The following is a 22495-nucleotide window of genomic DNA, read 5'->3' as shown; positions in this document are numbered from 1 at the left end:
GTTGAAAAATTTTGTCTTCTGCCTTGAGTAAGGCCATAGATGGCACAGGCAACTTTCCTCATCAGGAAATAAGCGCCGCAGCCTTTAACATTTTGGGACAATGACATGCGGCTGGAACCACCCCCCACAACCGTTTCTGCAGGTCCCCATTCGGTCATGTTGGAGGCTGGATCACTAAAAAGAGGTTACCAAGCAACATAAGCTTAATTTAGAAAGGTTTCTTCAATTAACAAGAATCCCAGAAGTTCCATTCAATGATTATGTAAAGCAGTTTCTCCTGAGTCCTGCCAGAACACGTCCCGAGTTATTCAATTGATTGCAAAAAAAAAAAAAAAAGGGGGATAAGGTATATATACCAATAGTTTATTTGAAATCCCTCCAAATTAACAAATTTGTTAATTTAGAAGGATGTCCTTCATAGAGCCTAAGATCATGATCATCTGAATTTCAGGGTTAGGGCTATACTGATTGCCTTAATAACAGTAAGTTGCTTTAAGCGAAATAAGTGAACCTACTCCCAAAACAGCTATTAAGAAAGTAATTTAATTGACGCGTGAGCCTGTTTAAGAATTTAAGAATCCCCAAAAGGAAATTTGCATTGTCCTTAAAGGGTATTTTATAAAAAGTACAGTAACCCAATGCAATAATTGGGCTTTATTCAAGCCCCCAACCCAAAATCTGAGAGAAAGAATCTGAAAATATATGGAAAGTCTTTGAATTTTTAAATTTATAGAAAAAGTATATATATATATGTATATAAATATCTGTAGCTGTGTATGTATATATCTGAAGATATCAATAATCATCAAATCACTACACGGCCTTGCTGACCAGTCCCTAAAACCCCCAAAGGCAATCCAGTACTCTCTTCATAGCTGCTTCGCAGGCTTCCACTAGGAACTCGACCTGCTCGCTGCACTCGGCAACCATTAAGCATTATATTTGCACCAGTAGATTTGGTCGGTAAAGCAATAGCTCGTGAGTGTCTTTGATGTTGATGATGTTGATGATGTTGTTGCTGCTGTCCTCCAGGAACCCGCCTGCGACCACTTATAGACCCAGGACAGCTTGTACCACTGGTAACAGTCATATTAGCTGTCATTGTGCTGGTAGCACTCACAGCTCGTCCTACCGTTAATTGCACACCACTTTGAGCCGCTAGTCGTTCAATTGCAGCAGTTACAATTTCTCCGCAACTGTGGCTGTTTTTAGTGTGCATTTTGTTGATAGGCTTGAGCTCCTTCACAAGTATAGCTGCTTCCATAGCACTCCGGCTCTTGCGCATAGCAGCTGCTACTTTTAAATCAAATCCAGTTTGACTTTCAAGACCATCATTCACTGCTGTAGTATCACTTCCGCTGCACTTACTACTACTGCTGACTTCACTCTCACTCTCACTCTCACTAAAATTTTCAAACCCTTCACCAGCATTATTAAGTTCTTCCCATTGTTGCAAAACCTCTAATGATCGTTCTTCAAGCCGCTTGGCAGCAACGCCAAGTCCACAATAAACGGTAGAACACCTACATTCACGAGAATCACGGTAGTCAAACGGCTCAAAACTGCGTTGAATGTCTAGCTTATGCTTTAGAACCTGCGGTGCTCGCGGCTCCATCCCCTCTTCATGGGGACACTTGGGAACATTGATGGAAGGTCCACAGCCACTTTCACCTGTACCATTGCTTTCCTCACTGTTTATTGAACCATTGTATCCACTAGTCAAATATTGGCGATGGTTTTGCTGGTAATTTTTAATCGGTTGATTGCAAATAGGTGTAACGTCGCGTGGGCCTTGTCGTGGTACAGGAACCCGTGATTTATGGAAATCAAAATTATCAATCTTTTCTTGCTCATTGCGTGTCATAGTACACTCTCCAGGTTCACCAACTTGTTCTGTAATACGCGCAGCTTCCTTTTCATGGCGGCGGCTGTTGCGCTTTAACTCAGCATTTTTCTTCATCATGGCAAGCGAAACTACAAGAACTCTACCAGCACCTAGTTTTGATAACTTGGTGCTCAATCCAGTCTTGTTTTGCTTCTTCTTTTTTTTCTTTTCTTTTTTGTCTTCCTTCTTGTACTCCTTTCTGAGTTCCTCATCGACATTCTTGTGCTTTTTTGGAAAGTTATCGACCTCAGCAACCTTTACATTAACTGCTGGATTCTTTTTGTTCTCCTCAAAAAGCTTGTTGACATTAACAGCACGCTTGATTCCGACCTGTGGAACATTCTCAAGCATATGTCTCCTCTCAATCTTCTCCATATCACGCTCTAATTTTTGCTTGGCCCGTTCTTTGCGCATGTTTTGTTCTTTTTGTCGCCGTTGTCGCTCAATCTTGACTTGTATCTGTTTTGAATACCACTTCTGATACTCCCCCCTCATTTCATCTTTGGCCGCCTGACAAGCACTGTAATGCTTCAATTCTTCCATATCTTGCTTGAAAAAAGGATGATAAGCAACATCGTATATAGGCGGAACACGAATAGATGCCGTGGATGCCACTGCTGTTGGGTTTAAAGATTCCGATGTATTGGAGCATAAAGGAGATGAAGAAGAAGATATATCCGAAGAAAGTTCAGATGTCCGCATAATATATGGAATAGCTTCAAGAACACCACGATCGTAGCCATCAAAAAATTCAACTGCAAACAATTCCTCCGCATTTGTCACTCTTAAAAATGGTTCCATATTTAGCAATGCACAGATACCTTGTTTACAAGAAACTGCCACGGGTGGATCGGTTTCTGGAAATACCAATCCAGCATCCATAACAGCCAAAATCTCCGATCGGTGCCGAACACGAAATGGCACCCGCTTGTAAATACATTCATAAAAAACAACACCAAGAGCCCACCAGTCAACTTGTTCTGTGTACGGTTGGCCACGATGAATTTCTGGTGCTAGATAGTTAAAAGTTCCCGATACCCCATTAATTACTGGACGTCGGCATGTCAGCTCACGAGCAATGTTAAAATCAGCCAAACATACATGACCCTCAGAACTCATCAATATATTTTCTGGCTTAATGTCTCGATGCACAATATTATGCTCATGAAGATAGTCTACCGCACATGCCAATTCCGCAATCCAATGTTTAATCGTCATCTCCGAAAATGTGTATCGCTCCAAGTGATGTCGCAAATCTCCACTATCGACAAAGTCAAGTACGAGGCAATAAAATGCTTCATCTTGAAATGCAAAATTAAGATTGCAAATAAACGGATGCCGTATTTTTGAAAGAACCTTTCTCTCCTCTAATATAGTGCGAATCACAATTGGAGCTTTATCATCTTGTTAACATTTAATTCATTCAAAAATAGCATTCATATTTATGCATATTTTAATAATAAAAAACTTACCATGTCTTTTATCAACGTACTTTAAAGCATAGTACTTGCCGTCCTTTTTTTGTCTAACTACTCTAACTTTGCCATATGATCCTTCTCCCAAAGGTTTCATAATATCATATCCATGTAACGAAAATTCATGGTTTTTTTCTTCATATACTGGAACTGTGCTAGTAGTTGCCGACCTTAAGTTGGAGTGCTGATTTCCCATTTTATATTTACTTTAATATTGTTCATTCAATTAAAAAAATTTGAGGGTAAATAAAATGATTTCAATTTTTGTTAAAAAATCGCGAAGGTAAGAAAAAAAAATCTATTCTTGAAGAAAAAAAAAATGAGAGCAGTGTGAGAGTATTATATATTATGTTTAATCGACAAAAAAGTCATTTAAACTTATTCTAAAAAAAATTAATCCTCTATGTTTTGGGAAATCGCAAAATAGCTATGATAACATTTTTGCATTCATTTTTGGAATTTTAAAATTACTTTTATCTAAGTAAAAACATATAAACACCCAAGACACAAAGTTGACACTAATTAAAGTTTGATATATAAATTTATTAAAAAAAAGACACTCGGTTCTTTGATTTTAAAAGTATGGAAAATGTAATTATAGTTTTTTTAAGCTCTGTTCATTTGCGTTTTTTCCTATTTAGATGTTAATTTTATGCAGAATAAAATGTGGCCATTTCTTGTTTAATTAATATGAAATAAATAAGAAAATAGACCGCAGCCTAAACTCGCTATTAATTGATTTTATCTCATTTCCTTGGGATTGCTCTTGTATACTTTTTTACGACGTTTACAGTAATGTTATATGAACTCGTGAATATACAGGAACCAAGTGATGAATACCCCCGGTTTTTCAATGATGACTATGTTTCTTTATTTTCCCGGGTATTATTTGATGATACTTTTTTTTATTGAAAAAATAAAAACTGAATCTCAATTGATCAGAATATGAAAAATTATGTATTTAAAATCAAATTAAAAAATAACTTTAAAAAAATAAGCGAAAAAAGTTTTTTGGAGAAAGAAACTTAATTTTTTGAGCTCCCTGGATTTCAATGTTAAGTAACATATGTACAAATGAATAACTTGAATCACTTTATTTTCAAAATAAATGGGAATTTTTGAAAATATTGAAATAAAGATCTTACATCGGTTATACTTGGACTTTTTCTTTAAACATTAATAATAATAGCTGCGCACTTTTAAAGATGGTAGCATATCTAAGATGAAACACGAGAGCCAGTCCGTGGATTTAATAACCTCACAAGAACCAAAAAGAAACGGTGAAAAAATCTCAAAAACAATGATTAATCAAGCTTCAAAGATTTAAATGATTTAACCTAAATAATTGAGTTTGATGACAAAAAATTTCTTAAATCCTAATTCCCGAAAGATCACGCTGTTTTTTTTACACCTTCTTTTATGTTTATTAGGAATCATTCCATATTCATTTAATTAAAAGAAGAAAACAACAAAACTTTTTTAAAAAAAAGTTATCCCCTGGTGCCTTTTTTTCCAATTTAAAGAAAGAGCGTTGGTCAATTAAAAAATTCCAGACCTCATTTTTTTTTTTTTGAAACAATTGTGGATATGCGGTTGAACAGCGCCAACGGGAGTTTGGAGAGTTTCATAACCTTTTTTTAATATAACTTTTTAATAAATTAAAACACTTAAAGACTAAAAATAATTGATTTTCAATAAAATCATTGTTATATGATCAATTTACAAGTTAACAAATAATGATCTTGAAATACCTGTCAAGTTTAAAAAGGTGGGTAATTGAGTTTTTTTTTCATAATTCCATATAATCTATTCTCTAATATCCACCATAACAAATATTTCAGAATGGTAGTTGGCAAAAAATATTTGCACTTTAGAAGGGTCTTAAAATCCTTCTCTTCCAAAAATCCAAACTATAAATCATGAGTGTTCGACTTACAGGGAACTTTACAAGACTTCAGTCATCTTATGTGACTCGATTGTTTCCGTATCAGTTTTCGAGATTTGGTTTTCAGATTGCAAGACAGTCTACAGTTTCCAATCCTCAACCTCAAAATGACAAACCCATTGCAGAAAATGAGCTTGGAACTTTTCTTGCTGAAACTATAAAGGTAAATTTTTTTTTTTTTTTTGCGTTAATCAGTTTAAATTTATGCTAAAATTTTGGGATTTTAGGCAAAAGGCCCCTTGTCTTTAGCTGTGTTTATGAGACAATGTCTAACTAACCCTCATGGTGGTTATTATATCAACAAAGACCCATTTGGCATGGGTGGTGATTTCGTCACTTCGCCCGAAATCTCCCAAATGTTTGGCGAGCTTGTTGGTATCTGGCATTTGGCTCAGTGGATGCAACAACATAGACAACCTTGCCGACTGGTGGAGCTTGGCCCTGGTCGTGGTACTCTTATGTCGGATGTTTTACGAGTAAGTAGCAGTTTTGATAAACATAAAAAGATCCTTATCTAATAAGTCAGTCGTCAAAACCGTTTCGCCCGTTTGCCAATGCCATTAAAGAAATTTACATGGTGGAGGCTAGTCCAACTTTGCGTGGAATGCAACACAAGAAGCTCTGCGGTAGCACTCCCTTAGAACAAGTTTCCGATAAGTCACTTTGGAAGTCAGTCACAAACTACGGTATCCCGATTTACTGGACTGAAGACATTCGCGGTATTCCTAATGACGGACTTTCTAACTTTATTACAGCACATGAATTTTTTGACGCGTTACCAATTTTACAGTTTGAAAAGGTTCTTGATGATCCTGGAGCTTCTTCAATGCTTGTTAAGGATCGTCAGTCGTCATGGAGGGAAATGGTTGTGGATTACATGGTTCCTGATGTCAAGTCCCAAGAATCCCAAATTATTTTGCCCAACACTACTGTAATCAAGTCTACTGAGAAATCTTCCACTGCAGATGCTAAACCCGTTTTCCAGCTTGTTACCTCCAAGATTGCTAGTGCAGCTGCTCGTATCATTCCCAAAAGTCATCCCCGTTACGAGTCATTGCCACCAGGATCTAAGTTTGAGGTGTGTCCCGAAGCATGGGACATTACTGAAAAGCTTACATCGTACATAGTACCCAATGAGATCAATCCCAAACGTGGAGGAGCTATGTTGTTTGTTGATTACGGTCCAGCAGATACCATTCCCATCAACACTCTACGTGGTATCAAGGATCACAAGTTTGTCAACCCTTTTGAAAATCCAGGTGAATGTGACTTGTCCACCGACGTCGACTTCCAGGCACTTAAAATTGCAGCTACCAGACATCATGGTGATCATGTGGCAGTTTACGGACCTGCTGAGCAGGGCGATTGGCTGCACACTATGGGAATTGGTGCCCGAGCTACAGTGCTGGCTCAAGGTCAGCACACTCCTGAGGGAAAGAAACGTGTGGAAGATGCTTATAACAGACTAACTGAAAAATCTGGAGGTGCTATGGGTCGACTCTATAAAGTGATGGGTATTGTTCCCAAGAGTCAGCCTATTCCCGTTGGGTTTGGGGGTGATATTTAAAAACAATTTTATTCACCCTTTTACCTACAACTTGTATATATGCTCATATTTTTTTTTTTTTTGTATCTTAATTTCTTGCCCTATAGGAAAACTTTGAAAAAGCCTTAACCCAAGCGGAATCACTCGTTCCATCAGTGACAGCCCAGCTGATACAGTAGTGTTGAAACAAGATTCGTAATTCCTCAAGCTCGTCGAGAACTTCAAGTTTAGAAATGCGAATTTTTTCCGTTTCCGGAATCCAGTCCTCGTAAATAGACCAAATGTCATTTGCAGCCGCCAGCCCATCATTAAGGGTAAACTTGCGATCAACTAGCCTTTGTACTTGAGATTCAAGTGTGGGGAATTTTTTCAAAGAGGGCAAGGAAATTCCGCGAGAAGCAAGGTTTTCAATCATAACCTTACCAAAGGAATCATTTCCCCCAATTGGCTCGTAGACTGCGATGCCAAGGCCGGAGGTAAAATGAGATGAAAGCCAGTCGAGAACATGATCAGTTTTATCTGGTTGAAGGTAACACAAACAGCATTCCGAAATAACTAAAGTAGGCAATGTAGGATCCATTCCCTGAAGCAAATCGCTTGATGAAGTAATGTCACGTAAGTCTCTTGCATGAAGATGATAATGGGGGGTATGTATTTCGTCGTTGGGCTCGATGCCGCTTGATGATAAGGTGGGGATTTCATTTTGAGCAAGCGATGGCCAAATTATTTTTTGTAAATTTGGGGTGATCATCACAGTGGCAACTTTTTTTGCTGTGGTAATAGAAAAGTCGATTTCGTGGTAAATGATATCGTCAGTACCGTGCTGGGCAAACAGATTAAAGGCGCGGGTATCGGAGCCGGCTCCTAGTGAAATTATTTGGCATTTGGGACTTTTAGGCAAAACCGCAGCCAGCATATCATCAACAATCAAGTTGAGTGCATAATTGCGAATGTAGCTTCCTGTGATAGAGAATAATTAGATTGGTGAGCACAAGACAAGCCGCAAGAACGTGCTTACCAATGTTGATTATGGGGAACTTTGCAACAAAAGATGATGCCACATGGTCACGGGGCCTACTGAGATGCTTCTGGCCATTGACAATTGCTTCGAGATAAGGGTCTTGGAGGTATCCTTTAAGAAATGCTGAGTATTTGGACGACAACGCGTCAATGTCTGTTGACTGAATAATACGATCCTGACGCGAAACTAAAGGCCCGCGACGACTAGCTAGTAGTCCAGTAGCAGGACGGTTTGCATGTAAACCAAGAGTAGAATGAGGAGTACGTTGTGAGACTGGGAAGGTATCGTTTGGGCGAAATCCCTGTTCCGGGTTTTGACGATCCGCCATGTTGAGTTATACTTAGTTTTTTATTTGTGTGGTGAGATTTCTCCGACAATTGCACTTTTGGTTGGGCCTTGTGATGTGAAAAACAAAAAAAAAAAAAAAAATTGGGTAGCCCCGGAGTGTGGCGTCGTGATATGACAACCCTAACCCTTTTGACTCATTTTTTTTGAAAAAAAGATTTTCTGGCCAAAATCCTTTTTCACGTCTTTTTACTTTCTGACTTTTTTTTTTTTTTTTTTTGATTATAAAAGCTGGCTAAACTAAGCTATCAAGCATTCTCCCATAAATCATTTTCTTCTTTACTTCATAGAAATGTCTTCTCAACTCAAGAAAGCTGGTATGTAGGCGATTTTATCTGCAATTGCTTTCATTCCATGATTCTAACTCTTATCATTTAGGTGTTTTGGGCGCCACAGGCAGTGTGGGTCAGCGCTTTATGCAGCTCCTGGCCGATCACCCCGACTTTGACCTCGCTGTTCTCGGTGCTTCTTCGCGCTCCGCCGGAAAGAAGTACGTCGATGCTGCTGAGTGGAAGCAGGCCAGCCTTCTTCCTACCAAGGTTGCTGACATGATTGTCAAGGAGTGTACCCCAGAAAACTTTAAGGAATGTGATGTTGTTTTCTCAGGTCTCGACGCCGATTACGCTGGTGATATCGAAAAAGCCTTTGTCGACGCTGGCCTTGTTATCATCTCCAATGCTAAGAACTACCGCCGTGCTGAGAACGTTCCTCTCGTTGTCCCTACTTGTAACCCCGAGCATTTGGACATTTGTGCCAACCTCAAGAAGCAAGGCAAGGGCTTCCAAATCTGCATCTCTAACTGCTCTACTGCCGGTATGGTTGTTCCTCTTAAGGCTCTCCAAGAGAAGTTTGGTCCTATCACCACCATGATTGTTACCACCATGCAGGCTGTTTCTGGCGCTGGATTTTCGCCTGGTATTTCCTCCATGGACATTTTGGACAATTTGATTCCTTACATTAGTGGTGAGGAAGACAAGCTCGAGTGGGAGCCCCGTAAGATTCTGGCCAACATTGCCAGTGACGGTGTTTCTTTTGATATTATTCCTGAAGAGGATTTTAAGATTTCCGCTGCTTGCAACCGTGTTGCTGTCATTGATGGCCACACTGAGTGCCTTAGCATCAAGTTTAAGCAAAGCCCTCCTCCCTCTGTCGAGGAGGTCAAGGCCGCCCTTCGAGAGTTCCGCAGCCCTGTTCAAGACCTCGGCTGCCACTCTGCCCCTAAGAACATTATCCACGTTTTTGAACAACCCAACAGACCCCAGCCTCGTCTGGACCGTGACCGTGATGCCGGTTATGCTTGCAGTGTTGGCCGTGTCCGTGAAGACCCAGTTCTTGACATTAAGTTCGTTGTTCTTTCGCACAACACCATTTTGGGTGCCGCCGGTTCGGGTATTTTGATCGCTGAGGTTCTTAAGGCCAAGGAATTGATTTAAATTCGAAAGAAAAAAAAATGAATTGATGGATGGAGAAATGAATTAGAGCCTGATAGATAATGCTTGATGACGCTTTTTCTTAATGATTATTGATTTTTTGTATGATTACGTTTTGTTGTCTTTTTTGTATGTATATTTTGAAGAATCTTATGTTAATGGATAAACAAGATCGCTACGAAAAATCCATTTGACACCGCCTGTCACTTTCTCTCCCTCATGTAAGAAACAGTCATCGCCATGTTTGTGTAGTAGCAACATTCCTTTTTGCGTCTTAACGTGTACTACAGAGCTTTTTCCAGAACTTTGGCTTGTTCTATTGGTTTTTCCATATGTTGCGGCTTCATGTTCATTAGGATAAAAAATGGTTCCACCACCAGAAACCTCGCCCTCAGTTTCACCAGTTAAATATATTAGTAAAGTCCAGTGTGTTTCACCAGATTTTCTGACCTGAGTTCCATCAAGCGGCAGTACTGAAGCTTTCACAGATTCGTCGTAGTGCTGGCCAAAGTAATGTCCTGGAATGTATCTATAAATTCGTAAATTATCATTAAGTCCTATGCAATCCTGGAAATTTTCTCTTTGCTCACGTTCTTCATTTGGTAGTTCTTCTTCATTATCATTATTGAAATACTCAGAAGTGTTTTCTGACAAGAGACATGATTTCAGTTGAATCCATAGCAAACGTGCCAATCGTGCATCTTCAACCATGGCTCTATCATTAACTCGTGCAGCATAATCCTTTTTCGGAGGCATTTCGGTAGTCGTGAAATTTAATTTGTTTTTAGAAGGAACTCTGGAATTTTCATTCAGGTTGCTCGTCGTTTCAAAAAATCGAATAAGATCGTCGCAAAGTTTGGGAGAGAAAAAGTGCGGAAGAACATAAATCATGCCTGAAACCACTGTCTCGATTTGTTGGTATGAGTTAACCTTAAACTCTGAAAGAGATTTAGGCCAGTCTATCGATACGGAACATGACTCTGATTTTATATTTGGTTTTGGTTTTGAAACCGATTTGGAAGGTTTTTTGGCCATTGTTGGTGGAATTGAAAGTGTTTGGAAAGGTATTTTTAGAGAAATCCCAAAAAAAAAAAAAAAAAAATTAAGTTAGGTATGCGGCTTCGCCATCAAACTTGGGCTATTAGAACTCGTTCTTTTCAACAATGTCACCAAATTACGATAGAATAAAAATTTACAAAAAATAATATATATATATATATATATATAGACAAATGTCATAATAATTAATGATTATTAAATACAAAATTATTTTTGCTCCCCTTTCAAACTTGATTAACCTTTGGCCGTTTAAGTACAGATGCTGTGAGCTCCTGCAGCTCCAGCACACTCTTGGGCACTGGGATACTGTTTCCAGAATCACCATGCAATAGTGATGATGATGAAGGCGGTGTAGAAAAAAAATTCTGAGACGAAGAAGACTCCGAAGATATTTGTATTGGCGTAACAGGGGTGTCAGGAAGTTGGAATGCTTGGTTTTGGCGCAAGGGGGTGGCAACATTTTCAAGTTCCGCGTGTTGTAATGAAACTTGGGAAGCAGGTATAGGAAATTGGGTGAATCCATTAACCGCCTCATTTGTTACCATAACTCTCTTACGCTTATTCCCTGGACTAATTACTGGAACACTAAACTGATTAAGCCATTTCATACCCTGGATTTGTTGAAACCGTTGTTCCTGTACAGAATTTAACAAATTTTGGTCTTTTAAAAGTTCACGATTCTGGCGTTCGCGACGTTCTGCTTGTCTCTGAATTTGTTCTCGGTCTCGAGCCTCTTGACCTCGAATCGATGGAAGAGCCGAAAACTGAGCTGTCATAGAATCAATTGCATCTTCAAGCTCCTGACTTGGATCAGATATTTTTCCTTGGCTGATTGGCGATGTGTTTGGAATAGAGCAAAAGGTTATCGATGCGAGTTCCTTCTTCAAGTCATTAATCTTTAAAAGACTTAGAACATCCTGTTCAGAAAGATTTGTCCATGAAACAATCAGTAGTTGTACTTTAAAAAGAGAGTTTGGAATTACTCGCTGTAAAATTGCAGCCAATGCTGCTGCATCATATTGAGAAATACTTTCCTCAGCATTTCGTTCCACTGGTCGACCATCATCATCTAAACCACAGACAAAGGCTAATTGTATCAAATTCCGATATGAAAGATCGTCGTCTCGAAGTTGTTGAGTTTCCAGCACAGTGGTTCCGGAATTACTTGAAATTTCCGGTCCCTCAAGTTGAAATTTTGTTTTGATCCATTTTCCAGCCACCGAGTCCCAATCACGACAAAAGCAAGAAAGAATAACTTTAGTTTTGCCATAAAGATGAACTTGTGACTTTAGAGAGCGCTCTAATCGTGGAAGACTCAATGTAGCTAGATCTAATGGTTTCCATAAACGATTGGCGACTTGTTGAGCCTGATTTATTTTTGCCGTGATTTGTTCTTGTGTTTGTATTGTAGAATCATTTAGTCTACCAGAAAGCCGCAACTTTGTACTATCATTGTTGGTATCACTTCTGCTAATATTAAAGTCACTTAATTTTTCAGCTGAGCCACGGGAGCTTCTTGAAATTGGAGTTGGTGATGAAATCATACGTGGTCGCCCCAGTTGATTTTTAATGTGAAGGTACTCTTCCTTTCTGCGCTCCTTTTCTTCGGCTCTAACAACTGCCCGGTATGCCGCGTCCGAAATACATCTTACAGCCAAGCGTTTAAGGCGTAAAGAATCAAACTGTTTCGCCTTAGCAACCATTGCCTCCTCGACTAAGAGTTCATGAATCATGTCTTTCATTTCACTCTTGCAAGCTTCATTTCTGCGTTTGATGTTATCAGCACGTTCTCTCTGAACTTGTTTCCATGCTCCAGGGATGATATTTTCCCTAAGGGTTCTAACAACAAAGGCTTTCAAAAGCTTTTTAGCTTCTGAATGAATATCTTCATCATCATAATAATATTTGGGTTTTGATTTTGCTATAATGATTGGCTGTGGAGGAACGACTGCGGGCACTTTCTGTGCCACAGCTTCTTTGGTTGGATTCACAATATTCTTATTGAAGCTGATATTTAGTTTGGGAGAATCAGTAAAAAAAGGTTTAGATTGTCCTCTTGGTTCGTTCAAAGAAAATAATGGAGTCTTTGGTTTTTCATCTTGTGTTGCAGAAAGTGGACTGGATTTGTTAGTTAAAAATGAAGTTGCCGATGGGTTAAATATAGGAACAGCTGTAACCGAAGCGGGTGCAGGTGAAGGGGTTGGTGCAGAGAAAGATAGAGCAGGAACCGTTTTTGTAGGTCCAAATGAAAATGAAGTTGGTTGAACTGAAAGCGGTTTTTCAAAAGTAGAACTCCCACCAATAGTTGATTTTATTTGAGATGCATTTGATGATCTTGGTGCATTAAATACATTTGGTTGTGTCGGTGAAACAAAAGTAGATTGGTTCATTCCATCAAACTGGTTTGGACCTCCAAGCTGAACACTGGGTGTCAAGGAAAATTTTAGAGATGATGAAGTTGCAGCATTACTATTGATTGTATTGTTCGAAAACCCTGTGCTGAGAGGCTTCATTTGTTGCATAGCTTGGGTTGCTTTTACAGAAACAAAAGGTTTTGTAGGAACAAGTCCACTGGTTTCATTGTAAATGCAGGCCGACCAAGTCTTGGGGCCTTTTCTGGCGTCAATAAAAATCGATTTATACGTTTTTGCCGCTGAAGTGGAAGGCGTAAGATTTTTAGGATCAATAGTGACGATAATACACTGACCTGCTTGAGCATCATCAACCACCTTTAAGCCATAGTCTGTGCAAAAGCTGATTGTATCTAAATCGTTGTCAAAGCCTAGCATCGATGTTAAGCGAGGAACAATGTACGGGCTTCCACGAGAATGATATGCATGTGCCATAGAAGCCAAAGCATTTGAACGAATGTCGCTAAAATGTGTTTCCAAAAGGCAAAGATAAAGATAGGGTATTGAAGTGTTTTTGACTAATGTATTGAAAAATGAAGCAAAAAGATTAAATGCATTGTCTGGATTGTTTCTAGAGACATGTTGAACTAGAGATCGCAAGGTTAATGCAAGTTGTAGACGAGCATCTCTTAAAATATCAAAAGGAAGAGCCTGAATATGCATGAGAGTTTCAGTATCATTTATATGACTAAGTAACTGGTATGCACGAAATTCTGGTTCGTTTGGCGAACGAAAACTAGGGTCAAGTTTCCTATTTGCGGCATAAAGTTCTGAAAGAGTTTGCAAAGTTTTGTTAAACTGTTCAAGCTCCTGTTGCTTTGAATATTCCACATCAGAAGTCAACATAATGTGAAGAGATACAATGTGTACTCGTGCAATAAGCTCATTGCATAATACCGCCTCAGGACCAATATAATTTTGGTAAGTAAAGTCTTGTCGAATTGAGCGCGTTCTGTCCCAAAGGAAAGTATGACTCTTGGGCAACTGAGGGACTACATTGTCGATAAGATATTTTAAAGAAGATACCAAAACCTTCGGTGGTCGGACGTCTGATGGAAGGGGTGGTGGTTGGCCAGCAGCTGGTCGAGAAAATGCTTTTACTGCAAGCTCACGCGTTGCATAGCCATTGGGACCCTGAAATTATGTTAATGGATTTTTTTTAAGCAACATGAATTATACTTACACGCTCTTGTGGTTTTGTATCAAGTTCATAAGATCTCCGGACACGCTCAAATGTAGGGCACATGTCTTCACATGTACCAATAAAGACAATTGCGTCCTTTAAATTTTTTCTAACATTTTGTTTGTCGACAAGGCCTTTATCTTCCATTTGTTTGCGTTCAAACTCGCGCATTTCTTGCATCTAAAAAAAAAAGTTAGTAATCAATACATTTTAGAATGGAAATAAAACTGTGGTAACTGAATTTAACATCATTTGAACATTGACATTTACTTTTTTGTAGAGAGTTTCGAGATCAACACCAGAATACTGAAGCTGCTCAGTTCGAAGAAGCTCCTTTTGATTGTTCATATCCCATGGATCAGGAGTGCGGTTAATATTTGTATAAGATGCAGATTCTTCTACGAGGAATGGTAGTGGAACTTTGGGATTTCTTTGACGCTGTTTAAAGCCTGAAGGTGTAGGAAGAGTTGGCGTTGAACAAAGAGCCTGCGAAGGTTGTGATGATATGAACGGAGTCTGTTGAATTTGCGGAGAAGAAATAAAAGGATTTGGTTGAGTTTGTGGGGTAGACATCGAAGACTGCTGTGTATTAATGTGGGTAAATGAAGAAAAATTTTGGTTGCCTCCACGTCCACGACCTCCACGCCCACTACCACGCTTCCTTCCTTGTCCTTGTCCTTGTCCTTGATTATTATTATTGTTATTATTGTTACTGGTACTAGTACTAGTACTGGTATTGTTAATGATATTATTATCATTGTTATTATTATTATTATTATTATTATTATTATTATTATTATTATTAAAGCTAGTTCGAGTAAATGGACTGTTAGTTTTATTTGTAAAAGGACTATTGTTAGAATTATTAGCGAAAGGATTATTATTTGCTGCATTAGGAACACCATTATTGAACGTCATAGACATATTTTTTGATCGCCGGGGCTTCATTTGTCTATTGTTATTTAAAAATCCAGTAGATGCCGTCGTTGTTCCTGTATTTCCAAATGGATTTATGGGACCTGTAGTGGCTGGGGTAGATTGCTGTTGCTGTCTTGCAGCTTGAAAAGGATTATAAGATGAAAATGAGAAAGCAGAGCCTGGGCCCCCAGTAGATCCATTATTAAAACTTTGGTTGTTACTGTTGTTGTTGTTATTGTTGTTGAATCCAAAGCCTGCAGATCTTCCACCGCTGGGGCCTCCGGATCCCTGTTGCTGGAAGTTCCCAGTCTGAGAAAACATGGCTTGTAGAAGTTTTCTTCAGACAAAGGGTTGGAGATGATGGTTGGGATAAGATTAAATGGTGGTAGTGATGTTTTTAATTAATTAATAGTTAATTGACATTAGCTACAAGATCTTATTGCAATATTTTTAATTAATTAATTAATTAATTTAATGTAATAATTTTACCCTAACCTGAATTTTCAGCCTTGTAAGGCTTCAATTGTGCATGTTTGGAACGAAATTTTTGGAACGAAATTTTTTTTTTTTATTTTACTTTTTTATTTTTTTTGTTTTTAGGACTTCGTTGAAAAGAAGCCTAATAAGCCGCTCCTCGGCAGGGTCCGAACAAGACCCGAACAAAATGGTCAAATTGTGGAATGTCGAATCAGCAAAAGAAGAATTACATTAGATTTTTTGTAAAAACTAAAGATCCATAAATTAGTAGAATTTAAGATGTGACATTAAGAAAAAAAAATTGTCAATAATAATATCATATTGGATACTACACAGACTAGCAGAACTAACTCGTTATGTCTTCATTTTTTTTTTTTTTGTTTTTTTTCCAAAATGCCGGATGGATGAACTGCCTAAAAAAATAATATTGCAACAAAAAATCCTTCCAAGTTAAAAAAAAAAAAAAAAGAAGAAATCTGAACAAAAACCTTCAAAGCTCCTAAAGCAAATGTCCCGTCGTTTACCTACCTTTGATTAGTACAATATATGATTCCGTCATTTATTTAGCTTTGATTTGATGTTGCCATCGGCTTTAATCTACTTATAGTTTAATACTACTTTCCCTTTTTGAAACTTTCTTTTACGTTCACTTTTCCCACCTCTCCCGACTCCACCTCCTCCCCCCTTTTCTCTTCTTATTCGCACCACTGTTACCATCACCGCTACCACAATCTCCATTACCACCAATCTTTCTGTCAAGTAAAAATTTGTTTTACCATAAATCATTAGCACAGTCTCCACGTCTTTGATTTTTTACTCATGACGTCTTCGGACTCTATCCCCGGTCTTTACTTCACCGCGCATCAGGAGTATGTCATGCGCGTGCTCTCGGTGGCTGCTTCATCAGTTTCCATTGCAGCTGGCCTCTTGGCTTTATACCTTTACATTTCCATGCGCGTCAAGGTCTTTCGGCATCATCTGATTTTACTTCTGTTGCTTTTCGACTTTGGAAAGGCCGTTGTCCTGCTCTGGTATCCCTCTCGAGTGTTAAACGTACCTTCAGCTTATGACAATGTCAATTTTTGCGATATTGTCGGTTTCCTTACATCGGCCTTTATTGAAGCCGCTGACTTTGCCGTCTTGTCTCTTGCAATACACACGGCTTTACTTGTCTTCACTTCAAACTCGGGTCCCGAAGGCGGTCTCTATCCATATAGGAACTGGGTTTATTCAGCCCATGTTCTTGTTCCCTTAGGTATGGCTTCTCTAGTTTTCATCAATAATGGCCGACGCTCATTTGCACCAATGGTCACCTGGTGCTACATCCCAGTCAAACCATTATGGTCTCACATTTTGCTTTCTTGGGCTCCACGTTACATCATCATCGTTTCAATTCTGGCCATCTATTTGGCCATTTACATCTACGTTAAACTTGAGTACCGTAAGGTGGTCAAAGACTTTAAATCAACACAAACAGCACATCACTCAGTGACTTCCCCTGCTGTGGCTTCTCAAGCTGATTCTGCAGATCCAGAACTGACAGGACACGATTACACAGCATATATTTTAGACACTTCAGATATGGAAATCCAGCCCCATCCATGGCTAGACAATAGCAATGCTGCTAGCAGCAAAAAGGAAATGAGCTCGGTTATTGGCTCAAGTGCTCATGCTCATCCCACTACACACTCCTCCACCAACACCCGCATAAATCAGTCTAAAATAAAGTTGAAATTAAAGCGGTGGAACAAGATGATTTGCCGATCGCTTCTTACTTTCATTTCATATTTCCCAGGCTTTGGATTTTTAATGCCACGCAGATATGACGACAGCGAAGATGACGAAGTTGACATGGATCCAACTATGATTGCTGTACGTGCATTTCAAAGAGAGAGTATGGCAAATTTTCAGCTGCGCCGCAACGCGATTGAGCGCCAGATACGGTCCATTTTTGTGTACCCTGTCGCGTATATTTTCTTGTGGATGGCTCCATTTGCTGTCCACGTCCTACAATACAAAACCATGACCAACCATGGCGGTGTCTTTTGGATAGGCGCCATTGCGGCATTCATGCAACCGTTCAACTGTGTCGTCGATACTGTCGCCTTTTGCATTCGAGAAAAGCCATGGATAGATCGTAAAGAAGTCATTTTTACTCGTGAGAATGCAGCACGTGTGTTCCCGTGCTTTTTCAAAGACAAGTATTATGACCAAGACTCCGATATGGAATTGGCCAAAGAAATGTATTATGGAGAAGAAATGAACCGAGCAAACACTATCAGGAATAAAAATCAAAATAGAACTGGGTTCTCGGATCCCAATGTTTTCGGCGGGACGCAAAATACAGCTCATGTACCCGGCCACCAGCATACCAAGTCGAGTAACAAGAATACCCTACATCAAACTGTGCTTTCATACATGGATAAAAAGAGCATCCTAGATTATGATCATGACGATACAGCCACCACGTCTACGGCAACTCATATGATAAAGCATTATTCTGGTACAGCATCGAACATTCAGCAACCAGAGGCTGAAATAGCCAAAGCACGCCAAACTTCTTTGGGCTCAGATTTGTCTAACTCAACCGACGTAACTTACCCACATGGAAATCAGCCACAAGTTCCCACTTTCCGACCTCTTGCACCGCCAATTATCTTTCCAACGAGAGACCATCCACACAATCATCACTGCACACTTCCATCGACCTCACCCCGATCTTCTGGAGAGCGTAGACGGCCACGTTCATCATCACCGCATTTTAAATCATTTTTGCATATTGGAAATCGACGTGGAGCATTGCCTGGAGATCCCTCACCGCTCAGCAGGCCTACAGTTATTCCATCAGATACTCCTTTCATGACCACTACGGCACGACGAGTAGATTTAGATAAGGGAAAGAGTAATGGAGATGACGACGAAAGTGAAGGTGAAATGGACATTCTGGAGTTTTTACGGTAAATTTTTCCCATAACTTTCATGCGCCCATTACTCTTTCCATTTTCCTTTTAAATTTTTTGCATTATGATTAACGTTAATCAGGTACCTTTGAGCTTAGCTTTTTTTTGTTTAATGACCCCCTTATTTCTTTGTTTTTGTAGTATTAGTATAATGACCTATTATTTAAATTTAAAATGACAAAAAAAATAAAAATTGATGATAATGATGATAATTATGATAATATAATCACAATATAATAAACCTATATAAAATCAGACATTAAAATGAAGCTTATGTATCTTATGAATCTACTGATTAAGATCTTAAACAACTCTAGAACGGAAAAATATAACACGAAAAAAATTTTCTCTCCATGATAAATTTCATAAATTCATATTAGATTCCCTTATAGCGTGCATAATGAACAGTATATCCATTAACTAGAGCTTGAGAAAGTAACCGATCTGGTACCGCATACACTTCAAAACTTGTTTGGTCAGAATCCTCAGCCCGATGCGAGACAAACTGCTCCATGAAGGATGTCATAATTTGTGGGTCGCGAACCTGTTGTGCAACAATGACGTGCGCGTTTTGTGGTCTCACACGGCCACATAGCGAAGCTGTCGCGTCCAGGAGGTGCGGAATCAAGTACTCGTTAAAGACTGTGTCACAGGCCAAGACTACAAGTGGCTTGTCTTCAGATTTTTCAGTGATTCGTGTAGACTTTGGCTCGTCCTTAACATTGAGACCTTGAAGTTCGGCTTCTAGTTGGACATTTAGGTTACTGTTCTCCGACCCTAAAATTTTAGAAATACTATTAATTCCGGAATCCATGTCCTCCCAATCAAATTCAACACATTGGATCTTTCCTTCCTGTTCCTTGCGAGCCGCCCGGTAAACTGCTGCTATGGCATCATCATCATCATAATCATCGTTATTATCAAATTTGCTTTCAACAGCATTTACTTCACCATCAAGGGTAGTAACAAGTCTGCGTGGAACATTTGCCACTATATTATTTTCGGCCTGTCGTAAAACTGATTTAAGATGGTCTGTAGCGAGATATTTATGCACAACAGGGCCCAAGGCAGCTGCAACCAATCCACTTGCACCACACCCGACTTCCACAACATCCCATTCTTCCAAAGGATAATTTAACAATCTAACTTTAACATCTTCATCCATCTTCGGCTCTTCTATTTTTTCAGAAACTTGTTGCTCTTGAAATCTGTCAATAACATGACCTTGTGATACATTAAGTATCCATTCTGTAAAAAATACAGACACCCGCCAAAGCATGGCTCCAGTAGTTGAACTTTCTGTGCTCGAAGTGAACAACGAAATACTTTGACCAATATCCAACTGTATAAATCCATACTTGGGCTCTTTGGATTTCCCTCCAGTCTTCTTCTTTGATTTGCGACGTGTTTTAGACGACGAAACAGATGTAGAAGCAGCCGATCCGTGAAACCCGGTGGTAGAGTAAGTAGACGGAACACGCAAATCTACTGTAATTATACCATCCTTACGCTCGTAAACGCCTAAATCTGATTTTTCTGGGGGAGCATGGGTCACAAGAATATCGAAAACATGTTCTTGAACATCATCTTCGGTGACAGGGATTAAGTCTATTGTATTCATGAGCAGGTTTTTTAAATAAATTTTTGAAAGAAAAAAAATAAAAAAAAAGCGGGTTAAACTTTCTATTAAGATCTGCTTATATCCAACACAAATATAGCTTGCATAAAATTACTTTTCAATAGGCGCAATCCCAAGAACAGACCAATATCCAAAGGACATGAATTGGGGCTCTTTTAATGAATGTTCAGGGTCAGAATTACCTTCTTTTAAACGTTCCTCATCATCTGGAACTTGAAATGTAAAACTGATAAACAGCGGGATTTCTAAAAATCGTGTTTGGGATGAAGGCACAACTTCAATACCAACTGTGCTCCAATTACTGCCTGTTTGATAGATGCCTGTAAGGGTTGCACCAGAAACACCAGCAGCACGACTGGTTCTTTCGACTTCTACGCGTTTTGAAAACTCCGATTCACGAGCAATTAATGCTCCAGGGACACCTCGTAGCAGGGTCACTTCGTCACATTCGCCTGTATCAGCACCAAGCTCTACCGTTGGTGTGACGAGTGTGACTCTATGTGGATACGGCCTGGATCTATTTGAAGTGTTCCAGCAGTTTGACGAAGACGAAGATGGGACAGAAGCAGTATTTAGTGTGGCCGCCCCACTCACATCTTCCTGTTTTGAGCTTACTGGCATGGCACCCAGTTGAAAATTGACAGGTAGTGGAGTATTTGCAAATAAATCTTCATCAGAATCTGCTGTACCTGTGCTGCGTGAAATGGTTGCTAGTGATACTTTAATTTTCACTTTCATGGAGTTTGTAATTGTCAGCAAAAACGTATAAGGCTTCTCAGGAACAAGTGATTTTGGAAATCCACTTTTTGACGGGTATTCTGAAATTCGTAGTCCGGGGATATAGTCATAAGCCATGAACCGTTTTTTGAATCGTATTGATGTTGGCTTTAGATCGGGTTTCGCTAGTACACGCCGACAAGCGGTACATAATTTAATACGCTTAGAATGTAATGGCTGTGAAACAGGTAAGCTTTGTTTAATATCAAGGGGGTCACGGACAATATGCGGAGGTTGCGAAACATCAATGGTGCCTTTTATTTGACATGCTGGAATGTTTGGACTTACTCCTATACCGTTTTCCCCGTCTTGGTCCAACTGCAGTCGACGATACTGGTTAAACGTGTCAGTGATTTGTGAACTGCGAATTGATGCTTCGTATCGATCTGTTGACTCATCAACCTCTTCCATATTTCCATAAATTTCTGCACTATTGTCAATCTGATTCCTTTCTTGAATTCTCTTTTCTAGAACCTCTGCAAAAGATCGAGCCTTACTGGAATTCACCGCCAACAAACTACTGGTATTGCTACCGGAGCTATTGTTTCCAGAGCCTGCACGAGTTGGAGATCCACCAGGACCTTGGTCAACTTCTTTATATCTAGCAATATTTCGGAGCCTACCTCCATTGAATAGCTCGTCGTCAATAATTGCAGCTCTTGTACCTTCTTCTAAACTCTTTTGAAAATAAAAATTGCGCAAATCTTGAAACCGTTTAGTAATGTCAGACTGGAGACGACCTTCAACACCTGAAAGCTGCTGTCGAACTGTTTTTCCACGATGAAACACAACACCATGACCGATTTTTTCTGGAGTAACTAGCTCTGACATGTCGGAGGTCCATGAGCAGTACGTACATGCTAATGAATAAGCAGGAGCCGAGCCTTGTGATACCACATCACTTGTAAGAAGAGAAGAATTCGATACGGTTCCTGTAATTGGTCTTGGGTTAACTGAAGTACTGCATTTAGGGCATTTAAAGCAATTCCGTGGACATCTGTTGCCCTCTGCGCGTGCAGTGCTTGGTGTGACTTCAAATAAACACACAGGGCAGTAGAGACAAAGAATTTCTTCATCAACACATCGTGGACATCGAATCTCCTGGCAAAGCTCGCAAAAGTAGAGCGTTTCAACTTTATGCCGCGAAAACGGATCCCAGATGGATGCTGGAATAGCAGAGCGTGGTCGCTTCGGCGCATGTGTATGCGCGTGAATTTTTTGAGGGGTACGAGGTGTGCTTTCATTAAGACCCGAAGCACCATGATGAAGATCGGAAATAAAGACACCATCCAGTGATACAAGATCATCATCATGACAAGGACAGACAATGTCTACCCATGGGAAAGGCCGGCGCTGAGGCATGGATGGGAATGGTGGTTAGTTGAGCTTAGTTCAGATATTACAAGCAGCAGTTACAAATACGC

The 22495-nt window shown here is 39.5% G+C and overlaps 9 protein-coding genes across 9 annotated transcripts; 3 read left to right on the top strand and 6 right to left on the bottom strand.

Moving 5' to 3' along the window:
- Positions 1-805: 805 nt before the first annotated feature.
- Positions 806-3556, bottom strand: SAPINGB_P001019 (uncharacterized protein; the record flags this gene model as incomplete). Its single annotated transcript, XM_031995742.1, has 2 exons — positions 806-3279; positions 3358-3556. The coding sequence occupies 2 exons, from the start codon at positions 3554-3556 to the stop codon at positions 806-808; spliced, it is 2673 nt and encodes an 890-aa protein (XP_031851633.1).
- A 1723-nt stretch (positions 3557-5279) lies between these two features.
- Positions 5280-6872, top strand: SAPINGB_P001018 (uncharacterized protein; the record flags this gene model as incomplete). The annotated part of the gene is made up of 3 exons (XM_031995741.1): positions 5280-5468; positions 5533-5781; positions 5832-6872. The coding sequence occupies 3 exons, from the start codon at positions 5280-5282 to the stop codon at positions 6870-6872; spliced, it is 1479 nt and encodes a 492-aa protein (XP_031851632.1).
- Positions 6873-6939: 67 nt separating this feature from the next.
- On the bottom strand, positions 6940-8200 carry SAPINGB_P001017 (uncharacterized protein; the record flags this gene model as incomplete). The annotated part of the gene is made up of 2 exons (XM_031995740.1): positions 6940-7811; positions 7870-8200. The coding sequence occupies 2 exons, from the start codon at positions 8198-8200 to the stop codon at positions 6940-6942; spliced, it is 1203 nt and encodes a 400-aa protein (XP_031851631.1).
- A 309-nt stretch (positions 8201-8509) lies between these two features.
- On the top strand, positions 8510-9650 carry SAPINGB_P001016 (uncharacterized protein; the record flags this gene model as incomplete). Its single annotated transcript, XM_031995739.1, has 2 exons — positions 8510-8534; positions 8596-9650. 2 exons carry the CDS (start codon positions 8510-8512, stop codon positions 9648-9650), a joined length of 1080 nt encoding a protein of 359 aa, XP_031851630.1.
- A 147-nt stretch (positions 9651-9797) lies between these two features.
- On the bottom strand, positions 9798-10682 carry SAPINGB_P001015 (uncharacterized protein; the record flags this gene model as incomplete). Its single annotated transcript, XM_031995738.1, has 1 exon — positions 9798-10682. One exon carries the CDS (start codon positions 10680-10682, stop codon positions 9798-9800), a length of 885 nt encoding a protein of 294 aa, XP_031851629.1.
- Positions 10683-10930: 248 nt separating this feature from the next.
- Positions 10931-15539, bottom strand: SAPINGB_P001014 (uncharacterized protein; the record flags this gene model as incomplete). The annotated part of the gene is made up of 3 exons (XM_031995737.1): positions 10931-14251; positions 14301-14480; positions 14571-15539. The coding sequence occupies 3 exons, from the start codon at positions 15537-15539 to the stop codon at positions 10931-10933; spliced, it is 4470 nt and encodes a 1489-aa protein (XP_031851628.1).
- Positions 15540-16514: 975 nt separating this feature from the next.
- SAPINGB_P001013 (uncharacterized protein) lies at positions 16515-18656 on the top strand (the record flags this gene model as incomplete). The annotated part of the gene is made up of 1 exon (XM_031995736.1): positions 16515-18656. One exon carries the CDS (start codon positions 16515-16517, stop codon positions 18654-18656), a length of 2142 nt encoding a protein of 713 aa, XP_031851627.1.
- A 375-nt stretch (positions 18657-19031) lies between these two features.
- Positions 19032-20276, bottom strand: SAPINGB_P001012 (uncharacterized protein; the record flags this gene model as incomplete). The annotated part of the gene is made up of 1 exon (XM_031995735.1): positions 19032-20276. One exon carries the CDS (start codon positions 20274-20276, stop codon positions 19032-19034), a length of 1245 nt encoding a protein of 414 aa, XP_031851626.1.
- A 108-nt stretch (positions 20277-20384) lies between these two features.
- On the bottom strand, positions 20385-22433 carry SAPINGB_P001011 (uncharacterized protein; the record flags this gene model as incomplete). Its single annotated transcript, XM_031995734.1, has 1 exon — positions 20385-22433. The coding sequence occupies one exon, from the start codon at positions 22431-22433 to the stop codon at positions 20385-20387; it is 2049 nt and encodes a 682-aa protein (XP_031851625.1).
- Between the last annotated feature and the right edge of the window lie 62 nt (positions 22434-22495).

Source organism: Magnusiomyces paraingens, assembly GCF_902498895.1.
Source record: "Magnusiomyces paraingens strain CBS 517.90 genome assembly, contig: contig1, whole genome shotgun sequence".
Lineage (NCBI taxonomy): Eukaryota > Fungi > Ascomycota > Dipodascomycetes > Dipodascales > Dipodascaceae > Magnusiomyces > Magnusiomyces paraingens.
Note: the sequence above shows the minus strand (reverse complement) of the source record. Positions and strands in the feature narration are given on the sequence as shown.